This window comes from Gallus gallus, chromosome 7 (genome assembly GCF_016699485.2).
Source record: "Gallus gallus isolate bGalGal1 chromosome 7, bGalGal1.mat.broiler.GRCg7b, whole genome shotgun sequence".
Lineage (NCBI taxonomy): Eukaryota > Metazoa > Chordata > Aves > Galliformes > Phasianidae > Gallus > Gallus gallus.
The window spans coordinates 9,426,261-9,443,745 of NC_052538.1; the positions used below are offsets into that span (position 1 = coordinate 9,426,261).

General features: G+C 37.4%; 1 protein-coding gene across 5 annotated transcripts in view; it reads right to left on the reverse strand.

The window, feature by feature from the left end:
* HECW2 (HECT, C2 and WW domain containing E3 ubiquitin protein ligase 2) overlaps positions 1-17,485 on the reverse strand; it is a 173,664-nt gene that overhangs the window by 11,931 nt on the left and 144,248 nt on the right. For all 5 annotated transcript variants that reach the window (XM_046943905.1, XM_046943904.1, XM_015289488.4 and 2 more), the window contains 7 exons: positions 17,317-17,413; positions 15,373-15,456; positions 13,135-13,244; positions 9,199-9,319; positions 6,921-7,034; positions 3,205-3,357; positions 1,211-1,309 (listed from right to left, as the gene is read on the reverse strand). In XM_046943905.1, coding sequence (XP_046799861.1) covers positions 1,211-1,309; positions 3,205-3,357; positions 6,921-7,034; positions 9,199-9,319; positions 13,135-13,244; positions 15,373-15,456; positions 17,317-17,413 — 778 coding nt within the window. The remainder of the gene's footprint in view (positions 1-1,210; positions 1,310-3,204; positions 3,358-6,920; positions 7,035-9,198; positions 9,320-13,134; positions 13,245-15,372; positions 15,457-17,316; positions 17,414-17,485) is intronic.

Here is a 17,485-nt window from a genome sequence, read left to right on the forward strand (position 1 = left end):
TAGGGTTTCCTGCCTGCTACCATTCTTGGGCATGTAAAAAGTCAGTAAGGAGTCCTGTACTTTTATTGGATGCTCAAATGTACTTGAAGTGATACCCTACAGTAACGGTCCCTACATCAAAGCAGATGGGGTTGGGCACAATGCTCCATCTGCAGAGGTAGTTTGGATGGCTCCTAAGCTCTGAGGAAAGCAAAGATCTGTGGCTGTGACAGGGAAATTGCACAAAATAGGCTGCATACAAAAGTAGTCACATCATCAGCTTTCCCTTAACTGCTCAGAGAACCACGAAGTTAAACAATTTAACTTGGTAGTTATACAACATTATTATTAAAGTCCATCTGGGGCAAGTCCTCATCCTCATTAAAATGATACTATTAGCACACAGAAACTTCAAATACATACATGCAATAGGAGTGGATGCATTACTCCTTACTATTAAAATACATGATGTTTTGAAGAAACATGCCCAATCCATGCAGAAATTCAATGTCAGGCTGGACCAAGCTCTGAGCAACCATATCTAGTGCAGGTGTCTCTGTTCTTTGCAGGGGATTTGGACCAAATGACCTTTAAATGTCCCTTACAACTCAAAAGATTCTATGATTCTATGATATCCTTTCAGGCTTCTCCATGACAGCTTTGACGAGAACAAAAACTGAAGTGCCTTAAGTTCATTATGCCTTAACTTCCAGACACGTTGGGCAAGTGCAGCTCACATTGTTTAAGCCAGAACAGTAGCAGTCCTGAAAATCCAGTCTGAAGCATATCAAAGTAAAGCTCCTCAAAATGGAGACTGCCTGCAATCAGAGAATTCAAGTCTGGCAGTCTAAGTTAAGAAGTGATTCACATCCTATCTTATGAGTCATTACTAGACAAATGAATAACATCTTTATTAATATCTAGAACAAAACCACAGCATTTCATTCGACTAGCTCAAATGTAGGATTTTGTAAAGAAAGCTGATAATATTGTTTAAACAAATCATACAGATCCGTATGAAATTACTATAAATAGCATTCCAAGTTATTAGGTAACAGGCTAACACCACAATCAGCAACAAGTAACCTTCTAAAAAAATGCTGGATTAAAATGAAATGACTGAATTATATGTAAAGGCCTGCCATTTTGAGGATAAGATATCCATGCACGAAATGCTACTGTCCATGGGCAAGGAAGCAAACCAAAAAGGAATCAGAACAATTCTACTCACATTCGGAGGAGGGCTTTATAAAAGGGTCGTGTAAAGAAGGCATCTAGCAAATATTGGTGTATCAGAGCAAGACCAAGGATTCGACCGCTAAACCTGAACCTAGAAGACAAAGAGTTAGGATCACTGTACTGAGACTTTGTGGTTTGTACACTGCTCTGTCATCAAAACTTTTTTATACATCCAAACAGCATTTTCAAGTCAGATAGCTGTGTCTAAATTGTGGTGGTTTTTTCTTTCTTTTTTTTTTTTTTTTTCTTTTTTTCTGTTTCTTTTATGTGCTCAAAAGAGCACAGAAAAAAAAATGCAAGTTTGCAGAGTGTGGAAAATCCCTCAGATAACTAAGTTGTAGCTTCTCAAAAATGTCACATCCATACTTAACCCAATCTACCTCTATAAGATATCTTACCAAATGATACTAACTGTTCATTTTCTTTACACACCTCGTCTATGATTAACTTGTTCTTGTGCCACTGGGAGGCTGAAGGTTCCTACACTTCCCCAGACTGACACTTGTCACTGTGTTTCTGCATACAGTGGCTTTTTGCTCCCTCTTCTGACTGGTGATTATGGACCTCTGCATGTATTTTCACAAACAGTGGCTAGAAGCTTTTCATTCTACTTCATTTATTTTTTTATCTCACTGCCTCATGACAACGTGATCACATTCATCTTCCCTTTCTCTTTCTTCTTGCTGTCCTCATTTTTGGTGGGTATAAAAGGAGGGTTGGGGTGAGTTCAATAGATTGAGGTCATGACATTGTAACAGGAACATCTTGGCAAATCTTCTCGTGAGAATTATGATCTGTTGTGAAAAACCTTACAGATCTTTGGAACTAGATTTAAGTTGAGAAGTTCGTTTTTTCTTAAACTTTATGCATGCTGAGCCACATTTTACTTTGAAAGACTGAGGTTTTATTATACCTGCCTGTACACAAGCTCTGCAAGATGTGATAAACAGAGCTTTCTCCTGTGTAAAACTGCTTGTCACAGATGTACTCCAAATCCCCTGAGGCCATACAAGAGCAGCGGTGTCACTGGCACCAGCATGCCCAAAAAGGAAAGAGTGGGGTGACACTTCCATCACCCCAGACAAGGTCTCTGGTCCTTCACTTCAAGAGCAAGGGATAAACACAAAGTGCTGGCAGGAGCTTCCTAAAACCAGACTGTTCTGCTTTTCTCACATGCTGCCATATTGGAGTTAAACAGGAAGGCTGCTTTCAACTAACTGGACACAGTCAACATTTAACTTTCTATTTTAAAAACTATCAGTGAGATTCCTCTCAGATATTCACTCTTCACAAATGGTTTTCAGCAAATAAGAGCCAAGTACCTCTCTGTCCTACACAGATGAGCAGTTGCCATTCCACTGTTACTGTACTCTAACTGCTTACATGACAGAATTCTCTGTTAATATTCACAGAAAATGTTTACAAACTTTCAGGGATGCCGTGATTTGAACTGTCCTATAAGTGTGAAAAGAGATTAAAAAATCCTTGCCAACTATTTTAGAAGTACACATGTATATAGTACAGTCTTTGATTAAGAGCTATGTAACCATCAGTCTTCCCCTTTAATTAAGATACTTCCAGCAGATAAACAAATATACAATAACAACTCCTTGAAATCTCCCTTAATATTCTTAGTTGACAACAAGCCAAAATCTCATGCATTTTTTAATGCACAAGGAGTTAATTTTGATTTCATGAATTGACTGTCTGTTGAAGTACAAGAAACACAGAATGCTGTGCTGTGAGATAATCCCACGATACATGTTCCAAACCACACTTCTGCTGACCTCGTGAGAAATAAGATCATTTAAAACCACCACGAGAGAAAACAAAATGAGGAAATTCTATAGAAATGCAATTACTTTGCTGCTGGTTAAAAAGATTAAACTATGTTCTATACATGAGAGCTAATATAAGCATTCTCTGCAAATGGGAACAGCAGAAAAGACAAAGATATCTGAAAAGCAAAGAAAAAAAAATTCTTACCATTCATGGTGATTGTCTACAAAAGCAGACATGGGACTTATTTGTACTGTATAGGTATCGTTGGCTGAATATTCAAATAAACCATAATACGGATTGAAAAGCTCTCTAGACACCAGGAAAAAAAATTCCCTTGAAGGTCCACTGTAGTCCAACCTTTAAAAAGAAACTTGACATTACCATACAGTGTTTATTGTGTGCAAAGGAACACTTTTTTGTATTTACATTCCTTACGGTACATTTTCCATTAAAATTTCCTAAGATTTTAACCAGAACCCTTATCCAGCAGATTACTTAATGCCAAGGGATGTGAAGTCCTTGTGAGGATCCTCTGAAATGGAATGTCTTGGAGGACTGGAAGGAAATGCTCTACATCAAAATTTTTGGCTCCAGCTGTAATGTTTTTTTTTGCCATGAGAATATAACCAAATAAATGGAGGTGAAGGCAAGAAGTGTCTGAGGGGGGGGAGAGGAAACATGAAAAGAGGCAACATCAGACCTATCTGCATCTGACCAATTAAGAATGAAAATGGTCATATTTTGCCCATGCAGACTTACAACAATAGGACAGTTTGAAGGATAATATTTCTGTTTTTCCTAGCAATATAATCTGATATTACTTAAGTGATTACTCTTGGTCTAAAATTTCTTGTCTGTCTTCCAAAGTTGAGTGCACTTAAATGTCTTTTGGAGAGCGTATTTCCTTTGTTTTTGTTGGTTTTTTGGGTTTTTTGCTATTTCAAGATTCCAGCACTAATGAACAAGGAATCTAAATAACCTCTTGAATCATAAACAAACTCCCTGCTGACAAAGCACTAAGACTAAGTTTTGACATTATGCTGCAGGTCAACAGTAAAATGAGTTAAGTTCGAAGTTAATGCTTTGGTAGAGGTAGAAAACCAGAGATTTTCTGTGGTCCTAACAAATAGATTTTTGACACCATGAAAATGTCGTACTTGACTTTTATGAAGGTCTTGCTTTAGTACTAAGACAACACACAGACAAAAGCATCATAGAGTAAGTCAGCTTTCACACAGGACTCCTGCTACTAATGTTTTGGCTCATTAACAGAAGACACAGATGAGAGTTCTTTCTGAGGACGATGTTGTCAGGAAAATAAGAGCTAGGTACCATTATCAAGTTGAGGACAAAGCCTCTTTCTTCTGTTGAAGGAAAAATATTTTCCCTTCAGTCATTTGGAAGCACTTAGCTTCTGCTAAGCTTCAGAAGCAAAGTACTGAAACAGATTCTTACCCTGGCAAGAAGGGCAGATTCCATCCTCAATTTGCAGGAAAAAATAACAGTTTGATATCATGGACAACTGTTGGATCTTAATCTTGGCACAAATACCAGATCAAGAAAGGGTTGTCTGGAAGACTCTTACAAACTTCTGGGATAATTAGACTCACTATGAAAACTGAAGATGGAACAGAAACTGTGTGCCTGACTATCAGCCATTGCATACAGCTCCCTTTGTACATGGTGTTACTGTGAGTCATGCTAAATAAATCAATCATGAAAGTCCTGCACTGTCAGTCAGATTTATCCCACAATTAAAGGCTTGGCACAAGGGTGAGAAAACTTCATACAAGAGGTATGCAACCGCACAGCAGCTGCAACTGTAGGGCATTTGGGTATTCAGGAGCAGAGAAATATGTTGTTGGCAACGTGGCTCACATCTCCTGGGAAGCGCCATTAATATTTCAGATTTATCACTATAAACACAAACCAGCTTCTGCTAATAGTTCATAGAACTTAGGGAAAATAACTTTAAGAACTCGTACTCTTTGCATTAAAATTTTCTTCACTTTCTCCAAATGAAGTATGAAGGAAAAAAACATTAAACTAGCATCACAGTTACATGACTGTAGAAACTGAAGGTTTAAGAAAAATACCAAACATGAGATTTACAAAAAATTGTATGAATGGCAATTAACTATGCCAGTGTTACTCACTAATATATACACCAACAAAAGTTACTCAGACTGTTTTAATCTGTGAGGATTGTGTTTCCCATTACTTTAAGTATTAGGCCTCTCCACCAAGAGGAAAAGCATTGCAACAGCAAACTTCTGGTGAATTTTCTTAAAAAAAGGAGAAGCAAATAGGAAAAAATTCACCTCCAGTATTTTTCCTCCTCTCCTCCACCCTGACCTGTCTTTCTACGCCTAGCCAAATGAATAGTTCAACGTGATACATATCTTTGCGCCATCTCTGATGAAACAATACTGTTTGCACATATCCTTTCTTCATTCATAACACAGATTTGTAAATAGAGAATTGACGTCATTTTAATTTACTCTCAATTAACTCATTCTTTTCCATTAAGAAGTGAGTCTAGTTTAAAGCTAGACATAGAGGAAACAGTATGTGTCACCTCCACTTCCAGGTCATTCTTGCTGTACTAAGAGAGGAAATGCAAAAGCCTGATGTCTGACGAAAGACGATGGTCTATCAGGATCAATCTCTATCTCATGTATGGTTTTCAAATTTTCCCTTTCATTTTCAAATCTGAGTTGAGGCTGCAGCTGCAAAAGTGAAGGCTAGTAGGGCTGTGTAAGACAGACCTCGTTGCTGCATCCCCACCCTGCTCCGTCAATACAGCGTAATCTCGTCCTGCATCAGCCTTGTCATTCCAGTTCTGAGTTTTTCCTCAGACAGCACAGTGATATTATTTATATGAACAAGTCCACACTTGGCTCTCAGCTGTCAACATTTTAAGGCTTCACCAGGTCTTTATTAGCAGTAAGTAGCTCAGGGTAAACTTGAAACAGTTTTCAAAGTAATCTAATCTTGTAGGAGATGCCTCTGTAACAACTTATCTATTTTAAAAATAGCCTTGCACACTGCATGGCAATAGTGCATACACTACAGCATTCCAAGAGCTGTGTGTTGCATTTTCCTATATATCAGAGAACAAAATTTTCAATTTCTTCAGAAAAACACTCGTGAAATGTATCCATGAAAATATTTGTGCCTAGTGCAAAAGGCTTTAGGAGCTCACAAAGCGGATACGAAGTAAGTGACAAGAACAGGTAATTAGTACATTGTTCCACTTCCACTTGCAAAGAAAACCTAACCACATCTTGCCTAGTAATGTGCGCCTCACAATCTATAAGACATCAAATTCTCATCAGACATAGACTGAGCACTCTCTGAAGTGACTTTGTAATGTCAGGAATATCTGTGTTTATTTGACAACTGGCAACAGCCTAATTGCTTTGATTTGTGAAGCAGGTCCTGGCCTAGAAAGACGATGAGAACCTCCTGCAACACTGAGGGCTTTCAGCTCCCATTGCCTTAGAAAGCAGTTAGGGATTAAGCATCTAGCCTGTTCTGGAAGCATTCCCTCTCCAGCAAATGGCAGCTGTCTTTTAACAAGCACTAGAGATACAATAACAGCACTGACAGAAAAGAAATATGAATAACAGAAGAAAGCAGTTTTTTTTTTCTCTGCTTTCCCGGCAACACTCTGAAACACACACTAACTATTGTGAAAATTCACATCAACACATGTATTACTTCTGCAAAGGCAGGATGCATTATATTTCACAAAGCCTAAAAAAGTCATCCTGAACAGCTGTATGTTCTAGGCTTGTATATGTGGCATTTCCTGACCACAATCCTTCCTCTTTTCACTCTAGACCACAAAAACTTCAGCAAAACAGCACAGCTGCAAAACAGTTTTGAGATTACATTTACTTCCCTGTTCTACTTACCCCTCTTCCCCAACAAATGTGACATAGAGTTTATTTCTCTGCAGGTCTTTTCTTGAATAACCCATAATCTGGTTAAAGGCATCTTCAAGCAAGTGATCTCTCCTGATTATTAATCTGAAAAGCAAAACAATATTGAAACAGTAATTGATGAATATAAACCACACTTGGAAATATCTACTTACACTACAAGGTACAGGGTGACTTACTAGAGCCCTGATACCCATTTTGCTGGAGAATTTGATCCACACCAGGCAGCTTCTGTCTGTTAGAACCCAGAAGCATCTACTGAACATTTCAGTAATATGCCTTGTACAAAGAAGTGTTGTTTTGATTTTTCCACCCTATTTTTTTCTTACTTTAAGACCACAGTGGGAAAAATCCTGAAATGAGCATTTTCAGTAAGTCTAAAATTCTTCTGCAAGGCTGGGCCTCTAAATTAGTCTGACTGTAAGCAAGAATCTAACTCTTCATGTAAAAATCTACCCTTTAACAAGGCAAAAGATAAAGCCATGTGAAAGTCACCAAATGATAACTCCAGAATTGAACATCTCTACATTACCCCCAGTGTAGGTGTGATGAGATGACAAGACTAGAAAGAACAGTGGTTGTTTGTCCAAAACCAAATTGAGGCGTCACATATAAAAACACACTGCATCTTTTAATAGAAAAATTGTGAAATCAAGGAGACATCACAAAGATCTGAAATATGAGGTGAAAGAATCCTACTTACTTAAACATTTCATCCTTTGCCAAAGAACTGTGTTTAATTAGTTTCCTGAAACTTGGCTTGTCTTACATTCAAATACTGTCTTATGCATGTGTTTGATCAGTCAGGCAGACCCAAACTTGGAACTGTGCCCCACACAGAGGCAACTCACCCCTCCACATGCCATCTTGCAAAGCCCTTGCTAGTCTTACTGCTCATGCAGCAGTCAGTGGTTGCAGTGTGCTAGCCTGCAGAGGAGGAAGCCAGGAAGTATCAAGTGCAACAAGAAAACCCAGGCAGTAGGAAAACTGCTGGAGCTGTAGTTTGAAAGAAAGGAGCAGGTCAGCATGTGCTTGGCAACTCAGGGAAAACTGTTCAAAGCCAAGCTGTTTTTCTGCTTTAAAAATACTCAGTGTGAAGGCAAACGAGTCAGGAAAAAAAAATGCCAGAAATGTAATAGATCTCACAGGTAGCAAACACTATTCTCTGGTATTTGCCCACATATTTATGACAAAATCTTCACAGATTCACAAATCTTTAAGTGTTTATGACTTCATTACATTATAGGAAAATTATATTTGACATCTGCTTCTTAGGACTGTCTAAACATCACCACTTAAACCCTATTTCAATTGTGGAATTTTTTTAACAAGGTCACATAAACAAAGTCTGAGCTCTGCACACATTCCTGCAAAATGTAAGAAGTGACCGTGTGGGGAAAACGCACCCCTAGTGCTAACAGAAAAAAGGGTTTTAAAAAGTTCTAGCTCCTTATAGCAAAGGGAGACAACTAGAATGTCAACTTGTTGGGCAGGAAGTGTACTTTCTCATTACAACTGATTTTGATTTGCCTAAACTATGTGAGTTTTTTTTTACCTGGCACAAGACTTGGTGATTTACAAAATTATGGAAGTATCTCTGACGACGATGATCCTTAATGTAACAGTATGTCATCACATGATTACCAACTAAACAGAAGACGAAAGACTTCACCTAAGCACTCCAACATTCAGAGTGCTGAACTTAAAAATATCAGCAGTTTTCTAAGGTGATCCTTGGAAATGAATAATAATTTACCAGTCCTCTTTAAAGAGTCTTTAGAGGCTTGTAAATGACTCAGAAGAGAGCACCTCTTTACCAAAGAGGACCACATGAACAATAGTGGCAACTATGTACAAAAGATAAGCACATCTGATTTTTCCAACAGAAAAAAACCAGAGGAAAACATAACTATTTATACCACAGTAACCGCTATGATGGAAGAGTTCAGAAGCCTCCTCTTCTGCATGCCTTTTTCCAAAGCACTTTTTGTCACCGTATTAATAATATTGTTCATATAAAACTGCAGTTGGAGTTGATACAGCAAAGAAGTGCTCAGAACTTGCTGTATCTTCTGCTATGAATCACATGCTGTCATTAAATCTCTTATGACAGACTTTATACATCCAGAAGTGCGAGGGTAACCATAATGTCTGCATTCCTTCTAATAGGAAGACACTTGCAGACGTGCAAGGAAAGGCAAGGCAAGCTGCCTGAGCTACAAATCCAGTTTCAAGAGATTCTTCAACATACTTCAATTTCCCTGGGCCTTGTCCATATCCTTTAGTTTCCAACTTCCTGTAAAAGTTTCTCAGCTTGGCTTCAAAATCTCTTTTGTAAGGAGCTGGAGCTCGGGCATTGGCACGCTGAGTACCTGCAGGAAGCAATAAGCAAAGAATAAGCTGTAGTGGCATGAACTGATTAATGTCCTATCGTCTACTGAAAAGACTCTTGAACAGCAAAAGGCATGGTAGGTGTTTGGTTTAGTCACTCTTACAAATGAGTAAAAGCTACATATCTTCAAATCTGCTCTGTATCCAAGACTTTCTGATTGCTCATTTCCAATAGTATCATGTTTCTAAAGCACATCTTAAAGAGCAAATCCAGGTGAATGCAAAAGATTGATTTAAAAAAATAGCGTGATCCAAAAAAAGCTGGAAAAGCTTTTGTTTGTCAAGGACACTCTATGTCTCACCTTCAAATCAGCTCATGCTCATAATAATGTTGTGTTCTGTTCTGTTTTTGTTATTCTCAGCAAAGCTAAGACCTCTGAAATGAAGTATAAGTATTATCACCCACTGTGCTGCTGTTGAATATACCAAGTTGAAGAACTTATGGAAAATCCCTAGTGGAAGTTCTCCCTTGGGGAAGTACAAGGGAGAATGGAAATGAAGTACCAATTTTAAGTTTGTGGAACATTTTATTTGTTACTGTAGAATCATACACAATGCTCATCTAAGTGAGTTTATGCTTGAGAACTCATTTTTGAGGGAGAGAGCTGTTTGACAAAAATATTCCATACCTCCTACATTTGTAAGTCCAGTATACACAAACCAATTGTTCTCCCTGATCTATTCTGAATATTACAACCTTTAGAACTTCCACTGGCTCTCTGGATAAATTACTTCAATTGATTTAATTGCAAGAAAGTGTGCCAAAGAGGCAGTTAGTTAACCCTATCCCTGCTACTTTCATCTTCTCAACTCTCCTCTTTATTACATTAATTGCTTCCCTGTGTGGGTGTGTAGACATTTCCCCCAAGAGCCTTAGAGCATCTCAAAAAAATTTCTCATGCCTTACAGTACACATAGGTTGCTAACTGCTTATATAAGTTGGAGATCAACTAACAGGTCCACAGTACAAAAGAAATATAGACAAAGAGCTTAGAAGCACATTTTAAATGTTATCAGTTCTCACATGAGTTTTCTTTTGGCTGTCTGTATGAAACCAAGTAAATACAAAAACACTAAGTGAAAACATGATAACGTAACGTTTACGGTTATAAGACAGAGAGAATATGCATCCTTTCAGCCTTTGCTTGCATAGCCACAACATATATGATAGGTCTGAGATGAAAAGCAAGCAGAGCATCCTGCGGAAGTGGCTGCTGGAGGAAGCCACACAGTCAGTCTCTCTGCACAGAACAGAGAGTGCAGGCAAGATCTGCATTAATACTGCCATTCACTGGTGTTCAAAAGACCTGCCTGACCAGAAAGACACTTGCCACTTGTTCTAGGCTCAGAGTTACACATGGGAGGCATAGCAAGTGTCAGAGAATCCTCAGAGCACCAACGGCAATAAGAAGGACTTCTCTGGAAAAGCAAATCATGGTCACTGATTCAACTATAGTGGTTATCCTATGTTACTGAGAGCACAGAAGGTTTCTAACCATACACTCTCTCAGCTGAACTCTCTAGAATACTTACAGAAACTTGAAACTATAAACAGCCTTTTAATTATTGTTTTTTTACCCCTACTTTGTTTATTCCACTTTGGGTCAAAGTAGGCACAAAAACGTAGTCACCAAAAAATAACAAAAGCTCACTTCAAACTTAAGAGACACCAAAGAACATAAATCTGGTAATGCATTACTTCACGGCTCAGAAATCAGCAGCACATTATTCTGACAGCACATGACAAGTTCTCATTACAAATCACATGCATACGCCAAGAAATTCCTGGGCAATTACAGTGATTACTTCCGCCTTGGGAACAAAAGATGTTAGTGGAAGAGCTAAAAAAATGCAAGTGATGTGATAATCACATTTGATTTTCAAAGTGTTTATATTCTAGAACAGATATAAAGAGCAGCTTCATGATTATTCATCTTCCCCAAAAGAGAAAGTACAACTGATAGTGACTGATCTAAGCAATGGCTCCTTAACATGCAACCTCTTGCAGTACAGCACAGCCAGTTTAGCTGATGAGAAAACAGAGCCCCCATAGAAATCATGGGCCATTTATAATTCCTGATAAAAAAAAAAAGACTTCATTTGTACACCAACACAAACATGCGCTCTTGCAGACAAACAGGGAGTCACTGTAGCTTTTTCTATGCAACAGAATAGAGATTACAATGTTAAGGAGGATGAGACTAAAGCCATCACTGTTCATCCTTCACTGTGTGCTACTTCTTTGAGAAACAGAGAATATCACACATTAAAGCTTAAACACATGTTGAAATGCTTTGTTGGACTGAAACTTGTCCCAGCATGCTTTGGTGCACGTACTAATAACAAAGAAATTGCAACTCTCAAAACAAAAACTGTTTTTACTCGTTAAGAGACTGCTAGGTTTGCAGTTGAAAGTAAGATGCATACATTATGTATTTCAATCCTATTTTCTTCTTAATGGAGAGACAGTTCTAGATAAGCAATCTATGCATCCAAAACATCAAATATACATATTATATCATTATGGCAGAATGCCATAAGATCATTTGTATCTTAGGATAGTTTCTCTAAATTGGTCTTTACAGAGGTCCTATGCTCAGTAGGACAGGCTACCACACAGGACATTTTAATGTCCTTTTAGTCTGGATGCCTGAAAAAGTATAGCTTTTTGTTCTAATGACTGTGGACAGGGAAATGTCCATAAAAACCACAACTCCTTTGCTGGTGAAATGTTCTTAATGTCTGGAACTAACTAGCTTTGGTTGCATCCCAAATGTTTTCTATTTTTTCTGTCCTCTAATTTTTAGGAGTCATCCTAAGCCACATCTGATAAACTGTAGTGACTTTATTCAACTCACCTACTATTATATTCTTGAGAAGTCATATTGACATCTGTGAATTTCACATTACTGTACTTGGTCTTCAGAGGTAAAATGGAATTTGTTACATTTGAAATAGTTTAGTTTTTATTAGCAACATAATTAGTTAATATGTGAAACATCAATTTCATTCCATTCTGACACGTGCACTTCCAGACAGCTGCAAGACGCTCTCTTTTGACCTCAAGTTAAGGGACAACAATCTGCCTTTATATAAACTTGTCATTATTTACTATCCAACAGTCAAATTTCAGTGTATACTTACTAGATCTCATGTTTTTAATTTTCTAGGCATTGAGATCTTGGCATTAGCAGTCATTTAGTTGTTTCACATCAGTAAAGAACAAGTTTACATGTTTTTACAAGTCAGAACCAAATTACAAACTCTGAAGCTGGAATATACCAATCTTTTCTACCAGCACAAGAACACCTTGTGAGCCCAAGGCAAAGGTTCATGTTTGATAGTCAAATTCAATCACACTGGCTGGTTTTGCTCAAAAATAGGACTAGATCTTTGTTGTTGCTGAAGCTACAGAATTTGGATTTTCAGAAAGGTGGGAAGTCGTTATATGCAGCATAACATAAACTTAATTATGGGACTGGCTCTACCACAATATTCTACAAGTACTGCAGTGGAGAACGACAGCAATTACAAGCTCACTGCTTCAGCTCATCTAACCAAAAGCTGGGAACTGCAAAGGGAAACATGTTGGGATATAATTTCCAAATGCTCGGTTTTAGGCTGCTATGAAATTGAATTTGGAAAGCAAATTAAAAACTACAGTAAAACAATTTGTCTCTGTTTTTTGACTTCTGGGAAGGCAGCAGGAGCGGGATACTGACTTTACTGATCTAGAATTGATCTTTACTTAATATGAGAAATAGTTTCTTATAGACTCTGTGCCTGAGAAACTTACCTGGAGAGTTCTGGGGTGAGGACACTGGCGAACCTCTTGGGGACTGGCAATAACTGGGATGAAGTAAGGCATGTGGCGGCACGTATGACATGATCTCCTCTTCGAACAAGCTTGTAAATAGAAGCAAATTTAAAAAAGCAACACATTTATTTGCATGAATAAAAGATACCTTTCTAAAAATAAATATTTATTTAATCTGTTTTCTTTGTTAGTTACTTGCCTATTTCCACTATCCACATTTAAGAGTCGTACAGAGTCTTAGACTATTACTGCCATTCCCACTGAAACTTAGTGGAAAGCAATAATTACTGGTAATTACTGTGAAATATTAGAAAGTATGTAGTATGATGTTTGTTTTCAAGATTAAAATACGCTTTCTCCATTTGTGTTTTCTCTTTTTTTTTTTCCATTTGCACTGTCATTAGAAAAGGGTCAAAAACCTTAGTCATGATTTCCTAGAAAAAAAATCTGTAATACTGCACAAAGATCAGGAACAAAGGCAAATATTCTAAGTCTCCAAGGTTAAGATTCACATCTGAAGTTGTTGAATGTACTGAATAGTAAGAATTTTAACCTGAATAGGTTATTTCTTTATCTTTAAGGATAATACCATTGATGAAAGTGGGTATTGCATTTATTCTGTTCAGACTGAGTTATTTCATGCCTCATCTAGAATTGCCAGCGTTTAAAAGAGAAACAATAAACATTCTGCAGCTCAATAATTTTATCTGTGTACACATTGACGATACATAGATTAAAATTCCAGTTTCTTCACAACATTGGTACAAGCAAATCCACAAAAAGATAAAATCCCTAGTATCAGAATGGATTTGATATCAAAGCATTTATTGGATGTTGAATAACACAGATAAGAATAAAAAAAGTGAGACCACATGCAAAATTTATTTTCAAAAATTGAGCTACAGTAAAAAAATCACAAGCCATTCTTTTGTTGTAGAGCTTAAAAGCAGTGTTTAAATAAATAATGTTTCTTACCAAGTTTGTTCAAAGAATGAATACCTAGAGCAATCCTTTGCATGAGATTTTTATTGGGATTTATATTTTCTGGTACTTCTTACATTCGTTACCTCGTGTTGTTCTCCTCAAAAATATACTCCGATGCTGAAAATGTGATAAAATCTAAACCACTACTTCAATCTTGGATTAAATGAAGAAGGTGTTAAAATAACCATTTTTGTTAAGATGACTTTTTGTGCTGAATATCAAACAATTGTTTAGAAGAACAAACTGAAATATTTTATTCTTAACAACTTTCAGAGTGATGCACTGTAACTCATTCAGTTCCTAAAAGCATAGCTTCCTGAGCTTTTTTGCTAGCTGCAACTTAATTTTTACTGAAGTACTTGAAAAAAATGTACAGTGTTCCCAAGCAATAGGAGTATCAGAAATAGTGATTCCACCCAATTGTTCACGAGACCACAGAGTTCTTCACAAGGTAATTACACCACTCCTAACCCCTATACAACTACAGAAATAGAGATAGAGAAAGGGATACAGTCTTTCCCGTGGACATCCAGCCAGCCAAGATACTGAATTCAGGCATCATGAACCTGAGGAAGACTGACTCATTACAATTAGCATGCAGTTTTATCAGGGTTTCTTAGAGGAGTCATGACAATACTTTGCCAGATTTTGTTGAAAGTAGAAATCTACAAAGACTAAATACAAGAAGGAAAGGAAATTCTAGTACCTTGGTACACCATAATTTTAACACAGCCCATCTTTGTTTTTACACCAGCATTTACTCACAGCAACAATGAACTTGCAATAACCCAGTCCAGTTCCAAGGCTTAACATGCAACATTTCAGGGAACTAACGGATGCACAATTAACATTTTATCATTAATACATCCTTGAAGCAATGGCATTATAAGTTTATTACTAAAATGGGAAGAAAATCAAGGCAAAACTTTTCAGTTAGGTATTTTTAGAAAAACAAAATCAGAACAAAACAAAAACCTAGAGAAGAGAAATAAAATATGAAGAATATGAAGTTTTTCTGGGATTGCATTAACCCTTTGACTTTTCTTTTAAAGATTAATTATACTGATGACTGATTTCAATAACATAAATAATTGATTTCCTACAAAGGAAAGTTCGAAATAAAAGTCTTGAATTTCCTTTATTTCACTCAGTGGCTACACACTACTGTCTGGAAGGCTCCTCAGCAGCTGTCACAACATATTCCATACATGCACAGAAAGCAGCAGCACCCACCTGAGTAACATGACAAGGTCTGCATCACTGGATAAACGCACCAAGCCAGGCGTTCCCTCTGTCCGGATGAACTGGATCTTCTCCCTGTGTAAGCCAAAAGGAGTTACAAAATATCTAATGTACACCAATGTACACCCCAGTAAAAAAGAAAAGTACAGGTTATATCATAAGAACCTCTAGGCTATGCTTCTGTATTTCAGAAACCATTTTTTTGCCCTGTCACAGCATATGTTTTACTACTACTATGTGAGTAGTAAAATATTACAACCAAAAAGCTAATTCGTTCTGAAGAATGTTTTTGTTTCCCTCACCAATTCAGTGTTTCAGGTACTACAGCCATGCAACCAACAAAAATGAGTTCTTCAGGTTCAAACTAGTTGTGGCCCTGAATTCAAAGCAGTAGGCCAAGCCCTGCGAGAGGATATTACTATTCAGAAAGTGAATGTTTGAAGCAGTACTGTCTGTTTTGAACCTCTGTACAAATGTAAGCCATATGTTACAATGCTCTTATGATTTCCAAAGTGGGATTTTCAGAAGACATTGCATTTAGCACATCTTCCAGAAAACCCTTGCACTATTTCTCCCTCTCTGCTTCACCGAAGTACTCAACCCTCATCCCAGACCCAATCTGGACACTACTGTGGAATCTATGCATCCTAAACACTGTGCATAACACACTCTGGATTGTTGTGATCTCACTATGGATTTTCAGTATCTATATTGAACATAATGATTCGGATGATTGCTGTTTTCTCTACAGCCTGTAGAGTTTTTTTCCTGTATCCTAAAATGAAAGGACATCCTATTCATTTTCTATCAGTAAAAGACAGAATTTCTCTCTACCATCATCATCATCATATAATTTGGACTCACTGTTAACAAGGAAAAGAAAACCAAATGCAAACCCACGTAATAAAAATTCCAAAGGAGAAAATCAAATAAACAGAAAAAAGCTCCACATAAGAATAGAGATACTACTGGCAGCAGCACACAGTGTAAGCTACAATATGCATTCCTGGAGCACGTAATTTCATGCACAAGTTTCATCCTAAAGGTTTCATCCTAAAGGTCAAGCCAAATTTCTTGCTATCTGTCTCTAAAAACACTGCAAAAGACCTTCTCAAACAATTAACCTAACATAAATTTCCTGGCAACTTCCACTACATATGCAGCATATTCAAGGGTCAAAAGGGGCACATCTGAGCTGTATGTGCTTGCAGTGGTGGCTGTAGTAATTCAGTGTTTCCCTGTGAAGACAGGTAGCGAAGGTCAAGCAACCACTTCATCAATCCTGTGGTCCCAACCCATCAAGAACCAAGATCAGTGCGTTAACCCCACAGTTTCACCAGCACAGTGCTGACCAAAGCTAACACACACTGCCCACCTGCAAGCATGGCCCCATCATGCCCAGGGCAGGGATGTCTGGACAATTCTAGAGCCTACTCCAATTTACATCAATGCCCAATAGAAAAGTAACAAATGGTAGATTTCAAAAGACATCTTAATATTCAGTTAGCAGCAACACCAGGAATCAGAAAAACATTTTCTGGGTTAATGTTTGCAGCTCTCCAAATGAATGCAATCAATGACTTCTCAGGAATTACCACTGAGAATTGTGATCTGAATGACAGTTTTTAAGTATATGCCTTTTATCCCCTGTTAAGATATAAATCATATGATTGCTGCCTTTGCCTGAAGCCTTTTATTTAATTTTCTCTTCATTTTGTAATAATACATTTCTTCTGTTTCCCTAATCTTTATTTCAGGGAGTTAAACAGAAATACAAAAAAGAAGCATTGGCTGCAGCTTTATGGATATATTTGTCTTTCACAGGTCAAAATTCTACAACTTGTTATGAGCCACTGACAACTGTAACAACAGAAACTAATTTATATTAGCATTTTGTATTAGACTGGGCATAACAGACTCCACAAACTTTAATACCTGAGTGAATGATTCCTGGTAAGATCTGGTTGACGCTCTTGTAGAATTTCAAAGATGTTGGGCTGCCGCAAAAATGCAACAATCTTGTCATTGTAAGCTGAAAATACCAACAAAAATATTGTAGTGAAACAACTTTATTCTAAAAGACACGATGACATTCCTTCTTAGC